The 15,628-nt window shown below is 40.4% G+C and overlaps 1 protein-coding gene across 4 annotated transcripts in view; it reads left to right on the forward strand.

Moving 5' to 3' along the window:
• NRXN3 (neurexin 3) overlaps positions 1 to 15,628 on the forward strand; it is a 1,027,384-nt gene that overhangs the window by 436,232 nt on the left and 575,524 nt on the right. For all 4 annotated transcript variants that reach the window (XM_068946691.1, XM_068946692.1, XM_068946693.1 and 1 more), the window contains one exon: positions 10,235 to 10,354. In XM_068946691.1, the coding sequence (XP_068802792.1) occupies positions 10,235 to 10,354 (120 nt within the window). The remainder of the gene's footprint in view (positions 1 to 10,234; positions 10,355 to 15,628) is intronic.

Below are 15,628 nucleotides of genomic sequence, written 5' to 3' on the forward strand. Positions count from 1 at the left end.
ATAACATGGCACTTGGAGTGCTCCAGAGCTAGATCAAAATCCGTTATGCTCTGCACTTGTATGTTGTATGAAATATGTAGCTGTTGTATGAAGGCATAAGTGAGAAATTAAGTGACTCCAGAGGTCTGTTTGAGAAGAGGGATAGCAGCACTTTGGATATGAGACGCTGCCTGTCATTGGGAAATCTGGAGGCAGAGAGAGGTGTGGATTTGATTAAAGCTGCATATGCTTAGCTTACAGTCCTCCCAGGTAATTTTTTCCCTTACATGCTCCTTACCTGACATGAAAGCTGTGACTTTAAAATCTGAACTTCAAAGGAGTTCTCAGTATTTGCCTCAGATGTCATCTTCATTTGTAAATCCTCAACTATCCTTCAGCCTGTACTGCTGATTCCTCAGCTTTGCAGGAGCGCGTGATCACAGAATCACAGAATGGGTGAGGTTGGGAGGAGATCATCTAGTCCAACCCTATCCTTCCTTGATAGCTCCTTAAGCAAAGCAAGCAGTCTCTTGCATGTGGTTCAAAGTACTGCTTCATCCTTCTCACCTAAGTTTCTCAGCTCAGGTAGAGGGGCTCGATATGGGCTACCAGTAACACACGTGGGCTACCAGTAGCACCTGAAAACACGAAGTCTCTACTTGCAAATTTTGGTTACTGTTTTTATTTAATAATAGTATTTATATAGATAAATCTCCCTCCCAGTATGCAGGGGGTTCTTTGTAGACTAATAGATCCTGGCTAGTATGCAATAGAGAAATTAAAAACTGCTCAGTTGGCACTTACAATGAAAAGAGCGTGGGAAACTTCTCTATGGAGATAGCAACGTGAAAAGAGAACTGAAGTTCAGTATTGTATATGATGTTTTACAACCCCCCACAGAGGGCTGGACTTCTACCGGTTTTATAATCAGATTTGGATGTGGTTTTTGTAATGGTGACTTCTGTGCTGTTACAGTGAGGTTGAAGGTGGTCCATGATATAGACCAGGGAGATAACCCTCTGAGCACACGTGGCTCCTCAGACACTTGGATGCCACAAAGAAAGAAAACTTAAATGAAAAAGAAGTGTTGGTACTCTGTGTGCATCACGTTGCTGATCTTTGTCCTTGGTATTTAACTTGAGAAGTATTTGTCGCAGGAGTATCTCCTCTTCTGATGATGTGCTGTGAGTGAGGACCATGCAATGGGTCCTAAACAGCATTTTTCTTGTAACATTTGGGACTGGAGTTGCAAAGATTTGGGTTCTTCCTTTGACTCAATTACGTAGTCACTACATCTTTGGGAAAGAGCGTCCCTTTCTTTGCCATAGTTTTCTCTGTTATGGAAGAGGGGAGCAAAGATGCTCTCCCATTCATAAAGTGGTCTGTTATCCATCACTGAAAGATATTTTCATACTGTTACTGTAAGGCACTTCAGGCTTTGCAAAACGGTTCACCTCATACTGTTATTGTTATATTTTTCCACATCTCAGCTGATTTCATATCTGGCTTTCTGATGTCCTCATTTTTCAGGCTTAAATGAAGAGTAGCTATAATACTTAAACAAACAAAAACAAAAAAAGCAACTTTACAACGATCATGAGGTAATTCCAAAGTTTAAGTAATTCCTTCCAATGTACTAGCTCACGCTATTAGAGTATGAGAAGGCTCACCAAATAGGATGATACAGGTTCCCCCAACCTGCTCTAATGTATTTCCTTGCTAATATAACAGAAACAGAGAGCTTTAGAGGATGCTTAGTTTAGAGACTCATATATTGGATCATATTTGTGTGTGTATTTTTTTTTCCTTCTGACAAGAGTAGTTTAGAATTTGTCGAGGCAGACAGTGGTCAGATTATTTCATTTCTGTTATAGGAGTGCCTGCGTAAGGCTCACTCTACTTGTCTCAGCCTCATCTCCGGCAGTCTCTTTTCACTCTCATTGTGATTCAGCTACATATTTTGTAGTGTGTGTGGGGAGACTTGTGACTGAACAGGAAGAGAAACTACGTGGTCCCTCTGTGTCACAACTGAGTTGCATTGATGGGATTAATGAGCAACTGTGTGCTTTTGCTACCCATGCTATATCTACCCAGGAATAAACAGAAAAATTCAGTCACCAGGTTTGTCCGTCTAGTACCTTGCTTTGAGCTAGCATTGCACCGCTTGAAAGCTAATAACAAGTAAAGCTGTATTAAACTAGGAATTATTGTCTGTCTTTATCTCTGTGTTATTACCGTGATCCGCAAAAGTGTGTGTAATTTCTGGTTTAATAGTTGGTCTGAAGCTCTGCCCTATGATTGAACTTGTAAGTTTTTGTGTGTTTGCTGAGCCATGGAGCCTCCTTGGGTGTCACGCTGCAGCCATGAAATGAATATACCTGAAATGAATGGGTATTTGCTATTTCTGGAGTGAATCAGGTATCTGGAGTTGTCTCATTCATCACTGAGATGTAGTCAGCTTCAAAACAAAATACATCCACTGCTGAAACACGGCAAAGCAACGTCTTTAGTACTGTAATTACTCGGTACTTCCGTAACGCTGCCTCGCCGCCGCTGTCGTGAGTGCGGTTGTTGCCCCCTAGTGGCCGGTCTTTGTAGGCCCTGTGGTAAGCGTTGCTCCTGTGGTTGCCTTGCCGGCTGCCTGGCTTACACTAACAGCTCTCTTGAGCTATGCTCTTTGTGAATCTAGTGTGTATAAATATTTCCTTGGGCAAATTGCGGATAGGCTAAAATACAGCAGCATCCAGATTCTTTATACTGACAGGAAGCTTTTATTTCCTTGATCTATTAGGAACAGGAGTATGTTGCATTGTGGCTAACGTGAAGTGTTGCATGTTACAGCCCTATCTAAAAACAAAGGTAATGCCAGTCTATTTAAAATCACTTCGAAGTTAATTTAATTCAGCTATTGTAAATCTTAATTTTGAAAGCATGAATACTAGATTTTTTATACTTTCCTGTCCTTTTTTGAATGCCTCTCTAGTTGTGAGTATAAAATAGAATCACTCTTATTACAGTCGGGAATAACTCCCCCAATGAAAATGGAACCTATCTATTATGATTAAAAATGAGTAGTATCTTGAATAGAAAATCAACAACTGAGTTTTATTATTAAACATTGAGAACAGTTTTCATTTAGTGTTAACTTGAAAAATTTCGAGCATTTTCTAAGTTAAAATAAAAGCTTCTTTAGAAGAACTGAAACATTCCTTATGTGAAACTATTCTCCTATTTCAACATCATCAGGAGGGGGGAAAATTATCTGTTAACATGAATGTTTTACTGAAGTCTGTTTAAGCATAATCTACTGTAGAGATGTGCAGCAGTTTTGTAGCCTCTAAAGGTGTTAGGAATTCAGCACCAGTGAAATTAAAGCCAACGGAAAAATAACCCATTACCCTACTGGGAAAATGCAGGTGTAATATATAAAACAAATGTAATACATGTGCCAGATATGACTGGGTACTGCATACACAGTCAAATTTTCTCCGTTGTTTGTTTGTGCTTAGTGAAAAACTATATTCCTATCAAATAAGTGATGCACAACATAATTTCTGCGCTAAGTCTTGTTTAAGGGACAAGTGAGCAAGATGTACTCAGGTTGAGCACTATCTGAATTCAAACCGAGTCCTACTAGAGCTGTTGGCTAGGGCATTTGTAAATGAGAGCCACAAAGTTCAGTCTGGCCCTACAGGTAATTTTAGCCAAAGCGAAGAATATTTTTGATTGGTTTTCGTTGGTAAAGGCCTTTTAAAGAAGATTTGCATCCAAGTAGTTGAATCCAAGTTAATATATTTTTTGCCAAGTTTATAAGGAGACTGGGATATGCTTGTGAGAGGACTAGTAGGGTGGTCTTAACTGCTTTTGATTTATTCACCAAGTTAATTCTATATACTTGATTAGCTTTGCTGCTGAGGGGTTTCTCATCTGTACTTGTGAGTCCAATTGATTCCATTGGTATCTGAAGGTTTTTATATATGCACTTTACTGCTGTACAAATGTAAATAATTAAGCTTTGCTTCTGAGTAGGTTTGTGTAAATCATACTCAACTTTATTGATTTCCAGGTGAAGCCACTCTGTAAAGCTGTAAACGTAACTCTTCTGTAAGTCCTGCTAAAAGGGTTTCCTTCCTTATGTGTCTGTTATATTTTGCTTAATGTGGAGTAGCGTGAGATGATCCTGTTCCCTGAGGAAATGGAAGGGTTGGTGCAGGTAAGGTGGTCCAGTGAAGGTATTGACTATCTGCAAGGAAGTGCATCTGCTTATTCCTAGTTGGCAGCCAACGTTTCCTTGAAAAAAGGCATTCTAAAACCTGTATATGAGCAAAACCTGTGTATGTGTGTGTAAATGTGGGTTGGTTTAGCTCAGATATCTACAGCAATGTACGCAATGTACTGAGCATCTGGGGTTGCCAGTTGTTTCCTAGCAATTAACAATGCTCCTGGAGTTGGATGGCTGGTCCCAGTCAAGAAAAAGACTTTCCTAATATACTTTGTCCAAATGGTGTTTACACGTGCTAGTGCTGCCTGACAACATCAACAGGATTTACACTGTTGGTTTGTGTTAAGCTGGAACTAAAATGTATTGAAGGTTTTCAGAGCAGCTGCAGCTATGCTTTTAAGCCATGCTCATGTTTTGATATTTGCCCTGTCCATTTTAGAAGCTTACCTCATATCAGGAAGCCACACCGATGTGTGAATATTGGCCTATCGTCTTTGTCCTTCACCCCTTTCTTCCCATTCTTTTCATCTTTTTCAAGTCTGCTTCTAGAAATTTTGTTGGAATATCTTTGGACTTAGAATATCTTCTGTCTATCTCTTATGTGTAAATAGTTATATATTTAATACACTAACATCTGTGTAAAGTATTATGCATAATTTTATGCAATATGATGATTATTTAATGTATATAATATAGTCTATATGTGTGAGAAATCTTCTAAAGCACTGCTAACAGTCTAGGATGAGAAACAGGTGGAGCATTTTCTCATTGGATGAGAGCAAGACTGATGCCGAGCTTAACATCTTGATGCAGTATCGTAGAGTGATGTTGCGTTAACTGTCTGACGTTATTCTTAAGTTTTCCAGTTTTTTCCTTTGGCTTCATAACCTCACTCTTTTCTGTGTGGCATTGATGGGACTACAAAGAAGAATCCAGCTCCATGATTGTGCTAGTCCCAGCTCAGTAATCTTTGGAGAATAGGATCAGTTTCCTATAAACTTGGAGAGAATCTATCCAGCTTGTCTCATGATTCATTCTCACGTTTCAAAAATCTGCTTGCATGTATTTTTCAGGGTAGATCACAACTTCTCTGGTCACTTTGTAAAAGTATAGGTAGAAACAGCTTAAACTGCTCTCCAGAAAACCCTTACAAGCAAGCAAAAAAAAATCCCCCTTCCCTCCCCTTTGCAAGACCCTAGGATGTTGATGGCATTCCTGAGGGATGTTGCCCTCTATAAAATAGACACAGAAATGCCTCATGCCACTGAACACAGCTGAGATGGCAGCTGAGCATTTTTATTAATAAAACCCGAAAAGCACAAAACACAGATTAAAAAGTTTGCACTGCTATTGTGAGTCTTCTGTAAAATACATGAACATATCACTGTAGCATTATTTATTGTTGTATCTGTAGTGAGAAATAGTTGTTTCCATTCTCATCAATCTGGCTATGTCCCTTCTGGTCATCTCTTTGAAATTCTGTAGACATACATGTTTGACCTCTCCTATAATGTTGGATGAGATAGGCAATAGGAAGATAGCCTGGTTTCACAAAGGCTAATCATATAAATGGATCAGATAACGACAGCCTGCAGTAAAGGTAAAAGGACGCATTTTGATTCACCTGTGACACAATGGTGAGAGGATTAACCCTCTGTCTCCTTTTGCCTTTTACAGAGAGGAAATTGTGTGCTATTAACCATTTAGGATGGATAACAGCTGGTGTTTTCAGAGCTGTTTTAAATGCAATCCTCTGACCTGTCATTTATTCTAAATGGACAGCTTCTTGGGGGACAGACTGACTGGCGCTTGCCATTTTCAGAAAGAATAAATTGCTTTTTGTCCTTCTAGACTTAAGCGCATGTTTTCTTGGCACTCTTTGCCTATTGGGGCCAAGCTATTAATGAGCAGCAGTGCACCTTTGATGTAGAAATGATGATTTGGATCTCCTGGCCAGGTTGGATGGAATTTTGAATGTTTGAAAGCATATGCTACGTGCTTTTTTTTTTTTTTTTTTTAAATGGACAATGTACACGCTAGTTTTGAGTAGATTATGGAATCAGAGGAATCACGAGAGAGTAGGACAGAAGGAGTTGCTCACTACAGCTACAGGCAAGTCAAATAATCTTTGGCTGAGACACCTGAGAAGGAGACTTGGCTTCTGATTAGGTACTGTTTGCTACTGCATTTCTCCCAGAGCACTGAAGCCAATTTGCTTACTGGAGTTTTTGCCTTATTTGATTTTGAAGATGTGGGGTAGCTATTGTTTGTGTGATACACAGTTCCGAAGAGGTCATTGGGAAGTGGGATGGAATGACCGAGAAGGCTGGAGACATAGAAGAGTGTTCTCCTCTGTACAGACAGGAGTCGTACTCTGGCAGCTTAGTAGTTGAGTTATTGCTAAAGTAGAAATTTCCTTATTCTTTTCCTGGTTTGCTGCCTCTAAATTGTCCTCACACATAAGTAATGTGCAAAAATTGCCTAATGACCAGCTGCCATCTCATCAAAAGTATTATAAATAGTGTTTCCAGGCATTCAGCTTCTAATATTGCTGCATGTTTTTCTTTTTCCTCTCATTGTCTCTTATCATAAGAAACCTTTGAACAAGGGGAAGATACACATCTTTGACACTTTTCACAGTTCAGCTGCTCCTCTACTTTGCTTCCTCCTGCACTTGCATTATCAGAGTTGAAGGGTGATGTCAGGTGGGGACAGCTTGAAAGAAAGAGGGGAAAATACAAGACGAGGGGTGGGGGGGAAAGGCCTTTGCATTGGTCTAAACAATTGCTTCTGTGTATCCTCCGTAGGATCACAGAAATGCTTTACTGGGTAGGAGATGCTGTTTAGGGAGAGCACTTGATCCTCACCACTTTGTGGCCTGTTTTCTTCCTACTTTCTCAGCATCTGCAGTTTTTGGATTAGGAATGTTCACTTTTATTATCTGTTATAGATGTACTGTCTATTAATTTGTCTAATGGCATTACCAAAACTTTTGCCAGCTCAAGTCCTCTTTTTAAAAATTGATCACACCTAAATGACTATATAGTAACAGGACATATGTCATCATGCTCGCTGGCATTAAGTCTGGGATCCAGATATTGCAGTACCTCTACACAGTTGCTTGAACTACTCTGAAGTCAATGGGAATTTGCATAGGGATTAGCAATTCATTGCACAAAAGCAGGGGGGCCTAAGTTTGCTTATTTTCAGGTCAATGCACCTGCTGTGTAAATATCTTCGAAGCATTTAAAAGAAACAGTTTGAACAGCAAAAATATTATTTGTAAACACTTTTTTGCATTTCAAATATCTGTCTGATTTGACACACTTATCTGAATGCTCTTGAGCGTCCTCATGCATTGAATTTTTATACATAGTTATTTGTGTAACCCTGTAAAAGAAGCCCATTGTTGCACAGAAAAGTGATTTGTGAATGAATAAAATTATTGAATACTCCTGTTTTAAAAGTTTTCCCTAGTGATCAAGTGTTAAGTTGACCTATCAAGTCATGATTAGAGAAAATGGACTAGTTTACATCTTCAGGGCTTACATTTAAAACTTATTAACCCAAACTATTAACCAATTACTTATAAATAGCAATTTCCTTTGCAAACAAGATTCATTTAGAGAGAGGATAAAAGGCCTGAAATTGCCTACTGATTTACTTATAAATTGGTTAAACTGTTTTTTTTCTAAGAATCTAGTCACACAATTTCTGCTGCTGCCATGTTTTCTTTTGAACATGTTACGGTGAGCTTCAAGATAGCAATGTAGCAATGATGCGGGATGCCAAACCAGCTCTACTTAGCTTTCTCATATTTTGTCAGGATAGGACTGGGAAGAATGGAGACTAGAAGATCAGCAACTTTTGAGTTGCTGAACCAGGTTGGTCACCTAGCTGTTGCACAGAAAGTGTTACATTGTCAGCTAAGCGAAATCGGCACACTTAACTATTTCTCTTTGAGCTCTATATAGCCACAGTAAACTTGTGGAAAAGGCTTCTTAAAGCCATTTGCTGCCCTTCTTTTGCCTGTGTGTTGCTCTGAATTCTAGTGGCATTAGATCCAGGTGAACTCCCGAACGCTTCCATCTTCCTACGCGGGAAGTGGCTGTGTGGAACTCTGCTCACTGGTGCAGCATATTTTGATGTAAGCAGTACCTTTGCTGACCATCCAGAGGCATCATTTCATAAAGTGTGCTCTGGAATAAAATATGCTGTCACTTCCTGATGTAAATCTAGCGTAACTTCCATAGGCTCAGTAGGGTTTTGCTTGTCTAACATATCAGAACTTAGCTTTCTTGCTGCTTTGTACAGCTGGATTTGCCTTCATGATACAGTGTAACTTTTGCACGTAGTGGGGAACTGCAGAGAAAGAGGTTTCTCCTGTCATTCTCCTAGGTATTCTCTGTAGTTGCAATGCGTGACTCTTCATGTTCAGACTCTTTCTATCCTTTTAAATTCTAGAACAACCTTTTCATGTCACTGTAGAAAAACAGCTTCTTCCTCTTGCTCTGTGGTAAAATTGGCTAGTAATAGGCTTGATCTGCAAGGGAGTTGAGCATAGTTTCTGTTTGTGTGAACTGCGTGATCTTCCAGTGAGAGTGATGCCATATTCATTCTGCTGTCATCTCCCTCCATAGGATCCCCCTACTGCATGTTTTGTATCGTAGCTAAATGATTATACCAAGGAGACGCATTCTTCTTTGCCTGTGTCATCCCCTCCCTGCTTTCCAGTGGAAGTAGTTAAAGTAATGTTGCTAATTGAGCAGTATGCACACTAAGAACCATATCTTGTCCTTGGATATGTTTCCTACCTCTTTCTTTCATTTCAGTCTCACAGATCAGTCAGACTGAGTGGATCCCTGCATCCCTTTTGCAGAGCTTTGCGTAAAGATGTGTACCACATTTTATTGTTTTAGTGAAATTGGACTGTGTGGTATGGGACACTGGAAACTGGTTAAAAAGTACTTCTTGCTGTTTTCCCTATCCTATCTCTTTTAATACCTTCAATGTATTTTGCTTTTCCTTTCTTGAGTCTCCCCCGGCCAGTTTGGACAATGTGCCCGGTCCTGATGTGCATCAAGTTCTGCTATCCTTGTTCTGATTTTCTTTGACATACCTGTGTCAAAATATTTCAGTACTGTACTGAAATGAGCATTAACACTTCTAATTTGGCGCACACCATTCTTTGACTTCACCCCTCCTTGGATACGAGTGAGGTGCTCCACTGAATCTGAACAATTAACGTTTTAAGTAATAGCCTGTCAATGCGATGGGTGAGCAGCAAAACTGGACGAGTATGGATAGTCCTAATGTTATTTTCCCAGGAGCATTGTTTGCCAAGGACAACTGTGGTTTTAGATTTTTGGGGAGGAAAGGTATCCTTTCTTTTCCTCTTTCCCTTTCACCAGTTGAACCTCCAGTTGGGAGTGGGAAGTGGGCTAAGATTTCTGTAAGCCCTTTTAGCCAGGCTGCTTTGCCAAAGAACCTTAGAGTAATCAGCCACGTTGGTGAGTGTGTGATTTCTGGTTCAAGACCTAAGGACTGAAACCAGCCTGGTGTTTGATACCTAAGCATTCAGAGATCCAGTAGGATTAACATCAAAAAGAATGCCAAGTGCCTTGAGACCGTTCTCTTAAGAACGAAAAATTCTGATGTGATTCTGACTTTGCTCCCTAGTTATTTCCATTCCCAGTTTATTCTTCTAATACCACAATGCCATGTGCGATGTTATGTTTGTAAATAACAGTCCTATAGCACAAGAGAGATTTCCACATGCTTCTTTAATGGATATGAGCTTTGGGCTCTGAAGAGGAAGGCACTTCACTGAGTTGGAAGGGTTGTGATCTGACTTCCTGTGAGCTGGGAAGGTTTAGACGTGAGGACTGATTTCAGGCAATAATACACGTGTGATCTTCCAATGATCCACTAGTTGATATCACACCAGGGTGATTTTGGTGACTTTTCCCATCGGGCAAGTACTAAGCTGATTTGGGGTCTGACTTTAACTGTCATACTTATTGCCATTCCCAGGCAAGGGACCCGAAACGCTTTATGCTGGGCAGAAACTCAATGACAACGAGTGGCACACTGTCCGAGTAGTTCGTCGAGGAAAGAGCCTCAAGCTAATGGTGGATGATGATGTTGCTGAGGGTGAGTGTAACGTAAGATTATCTCTGTCATTATCTTTGTCTCTCTGTTCCCAGTCTCTTCTCAGCCTGCACGTTCATTCTGCCCGTTCTTGTGTATCTCCTTTTTTTCCTGTCACTTCTCATGCACATAGTTTTGCTGTGTTAAAAATTAATGTCTGGTTCTGAGAAGCTAACTGTCTTCAGCCAATGGCAGAAATTTCTGACAACGCTAATAACCTGAAATATGAGATTATGGGACAGATAAGCTTGCTCATCCCTAAGAACACAGAGGTGCTGAGCATCACACTGTCTCAAGCTGGATTCTGGGACATGCTCTAAATGTGCCTTATTGCTGAGCTGCAAATGTGGGACTTTCCAGTGCTGTGGAATGAAAGCCAAAGCCCCCTAAATCCTTCCTCTGCACAACTTTTCCTCATCTTAAATCAGCATTTGATAGATATATTGGAGAATATAGATTTGTTTGCTGTGTGTGTGTTGTTCTTCCCTTTTTTTTTTTTTTTTTTTTTCCCTTCAAGTTCCTGTGCCTGTGGCTCAGAGCCATCCAGAAGGTAAGGCTAATAAAACAGTTTGCTCCCAACTCTTTGGGAGGTTAGGGAAGACCCTAACTCACTGGAGTGTATTATACCCTAACATATACAGTGTGTCAGTCTTATTTTTTTTCATGCGTTCTCTGACAGCTCTTTGAGCTCCTGCCTTTTTTTTTTTTTTTTTGGCATAGAAATGTAGTTGAAAGAAGGTGAAAAAAGATCAATCACTAAGGAAAGCTGGTGTCTCCCAAGTTAGGAGATTTGCCTAAAAATGATCAAGGTACTTTATACTGATCTTTTTTAGTTACGAAACTTCAGAGATTATATTTTTAGTCCATTTCCCCATAGTTACGAGAGCCAAAAACTTATTTTTCTTTTTCTGAATGAAGGTCTAAAATTCTCACAGCTCTGTTTAACTGTAGGTACTAGATTTCTGAGGAAAAACACTAGCCATCTGAAGGTTGGTAGTAGAAACACAAAAACTGGTAACTGTGGAGGTAACACTAATGTGGGTATCTCCACTTAGTTGTGACCCGTGCTGTTTGGCTAAATGTCCTCTGTACTAGTTTCTGCTCGGAAGGCAACCAGAAAGAACAGTTGCCAAAGGATATAGGATTTTGGCACTGCTCATCTCTGCGAAAAGTTCCTTTCTGCTGCGTGAATGCAATTAATTGTAAATAATGTGATAGATGAATTTAATCAGGAAAGCCATGAGACAGGAGTTTCAAATAAGCCCGATCAAGTGAGTTTACAGGAGAAGTGACTTGATATATATTTGCTTCAGAATAAAAATATACGCTGTGTGTATAGGCTGAGAATTTGCGAGAGGTGTGCAGAGATGAGAAAGAATAATTCACCCTCTTGTTGGAATTGGCAGAGATTTGATCAATGGAGAAAAATGACATTTTGTTTAAGAGGAATCTTTCTGAATTAATGAAACGTTGTGCTGGTAAACACATCATCATGTTTACTTCTGTGTCAAGGAAGAACAATTCTTCTGGATGTGATTTTTTTCACAAGGGCCGCGAGGTGGCACTCTCTGCATTACCAACTCAATCCCCTGAAAAGCCATCTGTTTTTAAAGTCTATTTTTCATGAAACTGAGTTTATAAATAATAATGATACAATTTTATACTAAAATAGGATGTGCATATGCACATGTATATGAATTACATAATTAAAGATGCATTACAGCTAAAAATATCTGTTAAAAGAATACCAACATGACAAAGTGAAAAGTCAGAAAAACCAGAGCTAAGATTTTCTGTGCTATCTGCATCCCACTTCCTGGAGCAGATGATATAGTCTTCAATGATGTGGTCACATAGATTTTTCCACAGGATTTGTACTGTCTTTAGGCATAGATTAGAAGTCTAAATTGGGTCCCCAGTAAAAATAAACAGCTTATTTGATAGCCTTATTCTTTCTCATTGCTTGTGTGGAACAGTGCACACCAACTAAATTTTGGTCTAAATATAGAAGTGTTAATTTTCTCCCTTTTTATGTGTGCGGTGCCACACTGATACATTTATGCAGAACTAAAGCTATAACTGGATTTATTCCTGTGTCTGTGTTATATGGAGTGAAGAGGTGTATTCTTCCCGTTTAACAGATTTGAAACCAAGATACCCAATCAAATTTGGAAGTATGTGGTACCAATTTGATATGACTTTCAGGCATTTGCGTGTGCAAGTATTTAGCACATCTGCAAATTAGATCCCATTAACTCAAAGTGGGTACTTGGAGAATTAAGAGTGGACAAGTAATGACCACCTATAGAAAAATTCATCATGAAGTTGCTTGCTTGGCTTTCTACAGGAAGGCTAAGGCAGAAACAGAGAGCGTATCCAATTCCTGTGGGCAGCATTCTGCTGCTTAATCATGAAACCTCCTCCTAGGTCTCCTTCAGCCCAGACCTCAGTACATCAGTGGTAAATGAGACTGGCATTACAGGTAGCAGCCTGCTTCAGCCCACAGCCCTGACTCAGTCCCAGGTCATGATACATCTTCAGCTCAGAACGAGGCTTGAGTTCTGCAAAAAGAATAACATGGAAATACCTGCATGCAGGAGCTGAAGTTAAGATTATACTGGGCGGGGACATGGTCCCTGCATATGTAGAGAGGAGAATAAAGGAAGTGTAGTACAGGCCCACCACCTGGGGCTGGATTGTGTAAGGCCTAGTTTAGCAGAGACCCATATGGATGAAGATCCTTGGGTCTTTATAGTAAATCTGTGCTTGTGTAAGGCTGCTTTTGTTCAGGAGTAACCGCATCTTGGAGTATGTTGCTCACAACACCAGTATGCGGCTTGTTTATTGAATGCAAGTTGTTGGGTTTTTGTTTTTTAAGCTAATCAATGGGAAGGGGGCACAAATAAAGCAGCAATATTCCTCCCTCCAACATCTCACTACTTCCCAAATACTGCAACGGTGGCTGGAACCTTTTCTGCCTTGAGCTAACGAGTTGCGGATTGTGGTAGTGGTTACAATTCTCTGTACAGACAGAGTGGGGGAATGAGAGATGAACTTTACAGGTGGGGCTGACAGCTCCTGAAATTAGAAGATATTGGATTTCACTCCCATACTGGAGGCGGGGTGGGAGGAGGATGTGTGCTTTAGTAGGAAAGGACAGCTCTGATTACCATGTTTCTAGTCTTATATTCTCTTGCCCTTTTCAGCCTTGACTGACTCGCTCCTAACTTCCTGTACTACCACCACCGTCATTGTTCTATTTTTCTTAAGCGAGTCCCATTTTTCTCAACTTTTACCTTTTCTAAAAGTTGAGGTTCACCTTTTCCAACCTCCCTCGCTCCATTTCTAATATCCCTTCACTTGGGTTCCCTCTCGCAGTATCCTGTAGCTTTCACAGGTCTGTGTTTTTTTCCCTCGTACTCTGACAGCTCTTTGTATTTGTCTAAGAGCGGAAGCACTAAGGAGAAAACTCTCCTTGTTCTTGGTCCTTGGCATCTCTAGATTTTGTTTTTATAACCTTTTAAAATGAAGAAGCAGGATTCTAAAAATAGAGATTTTTTTTCAATAAGAAAATACAATTCTTTGGTTTAGAGAAAAAATCAGAAATTTTAATTTGACAGCACTAAAACTGTAACAACCTCTCCCAATAGTGGAAGTGAGATGGTTTGCCTAAACAAATTTTCCACAAAAGCTTCCATTTCCGGCATTTTTCAAACTAAAATGTTACTGCCTCTGCTAAAGATATATTTCAGTATTTTAAAACATTTTGGTTAGTATTAACACTTGAATTTCTGAGCACGCAGAAATATGTGGCTCTTTTCAACTGCTTGTAATTTTATCCCTCTTTATTTACTTGGGTTGAAGCTTTCTGTGTCAATAGGCTTTGTATAATTATGTCTTTAAATTTAGAATCACTGATAAAATTGTGACTAAGTGAAAAAAGTTGTTTTGCGTTACTATTTTTATCTTCCGTTTTGGAATGAATGCTTGAAAATTTGCCCAGGATGTCTCTCTTGTAAGAACTGTACCTGTTTGCTATCTCTGCAAAAACCTGATACATTTGGAGAAAGTATAAACTGAACAATTGCATTTTGTTCATGATTATGACAAGCAAGTTAGATATTAATATTTCAGTGTTTGAAGAGGACCTAAGCAAGAAAGAAAGTCAACTCACTTGTCTCCAGGCCTGCGGCGGTATCTAGAGTCAGATTATCATCCAAATATCCTATGCATATTTCCAGCTTTTAGTTCTATCCCCCACAGAAAAAACGAAGAATGTGTGACTAGTACGCAGTGATGAAAACCCTATCTATCTATCTAGCTATCCACATATATATGTGCGCGCGCACACACATGTATGTGTATGTTTGTAGTTTGTATTTCTCTTTGTATGTATGTCTGGGAACTGTTCAGGTAGGAAATGCTAGGAGACTTCAGCAGATTGCTACAAAGATGAGAAACCTTCCAAGTCCTAGTTGATCTGACCTGGTAGAATTAAGGGGGAGTTCTTTGTCTGATCTCAGATGCAGTTATGGGTGTGACCCTTGGTCTCCGAACAAAATGCACCTGCCAGATTTGAAAAATGTTCTCTTCCTTCTTTAAGAAGGCCACCCTCTCTCTCTGTCCTGCCTCCAGAGATGACTCGTTTTGCATTTCTAAAGGGATGGAGATAAGGGAGAATCACAGAATCATTTAGGTTGGAAGGGACCTCTGGAGATCATCTAGTCCAACCTCCCTGCTCAAGCAGGGTCACCTAGAGCAGGATCACATCCAGATGGGTTTGGAATATCTCCAGCGAAGGAGACTCCACTACCTCTCTGGGCAACCTCTTCCAATGCTCTGTCACCCTCACAGGGAAGAAGTTTTTCCTCATGTTCAGATGGAACTTCCTGTGGTTCAGTTTCTGCCCATTGCCTCTTGTCCTGTTGCTGGGCACCACGGAGAAGAGGCTGGCCTCATCCTCTTGACACTCCCCCTTCAGATACTTGTACACGTTGATGAGATCCCCTCTCAATCTTCTCTTCTCCAGGCTGAACAGGCCCAGCTCTTGCAGTCTTTCTTCAGAGGAGAGGTGCTCCAGCCCTCTAATCCTCTTGGTAGCCCTCCGCTGGACTCTCTCCAGGAGTGCCATGTCTCTCTTGGACAGGGGAGCCCAGAACTGGACACAGGACTCCAGGGGAGGCCTCCCCAGGGCTGAGGAGAGGGGCAGGATCACCTCCCTCCACCTGCTGGCAGCACTCTGCCTAATGCACCCCAGGAGACCATTGGCCTTCTTGG

This window comes from Struthio camelus, chromosome 5, assembly GCF_040807025.1.
Source record: "Struthio camelus isolate bStrCam1 chromosome 5, bStrCam1.hap1, whole genome shotgun sequence".
Taxonomy (NCBI): Eukaryota; Metazoa; Chordata; class Aves; order Struthioniformes; family Struthionidae; genus Struthio; species Struthio camelus.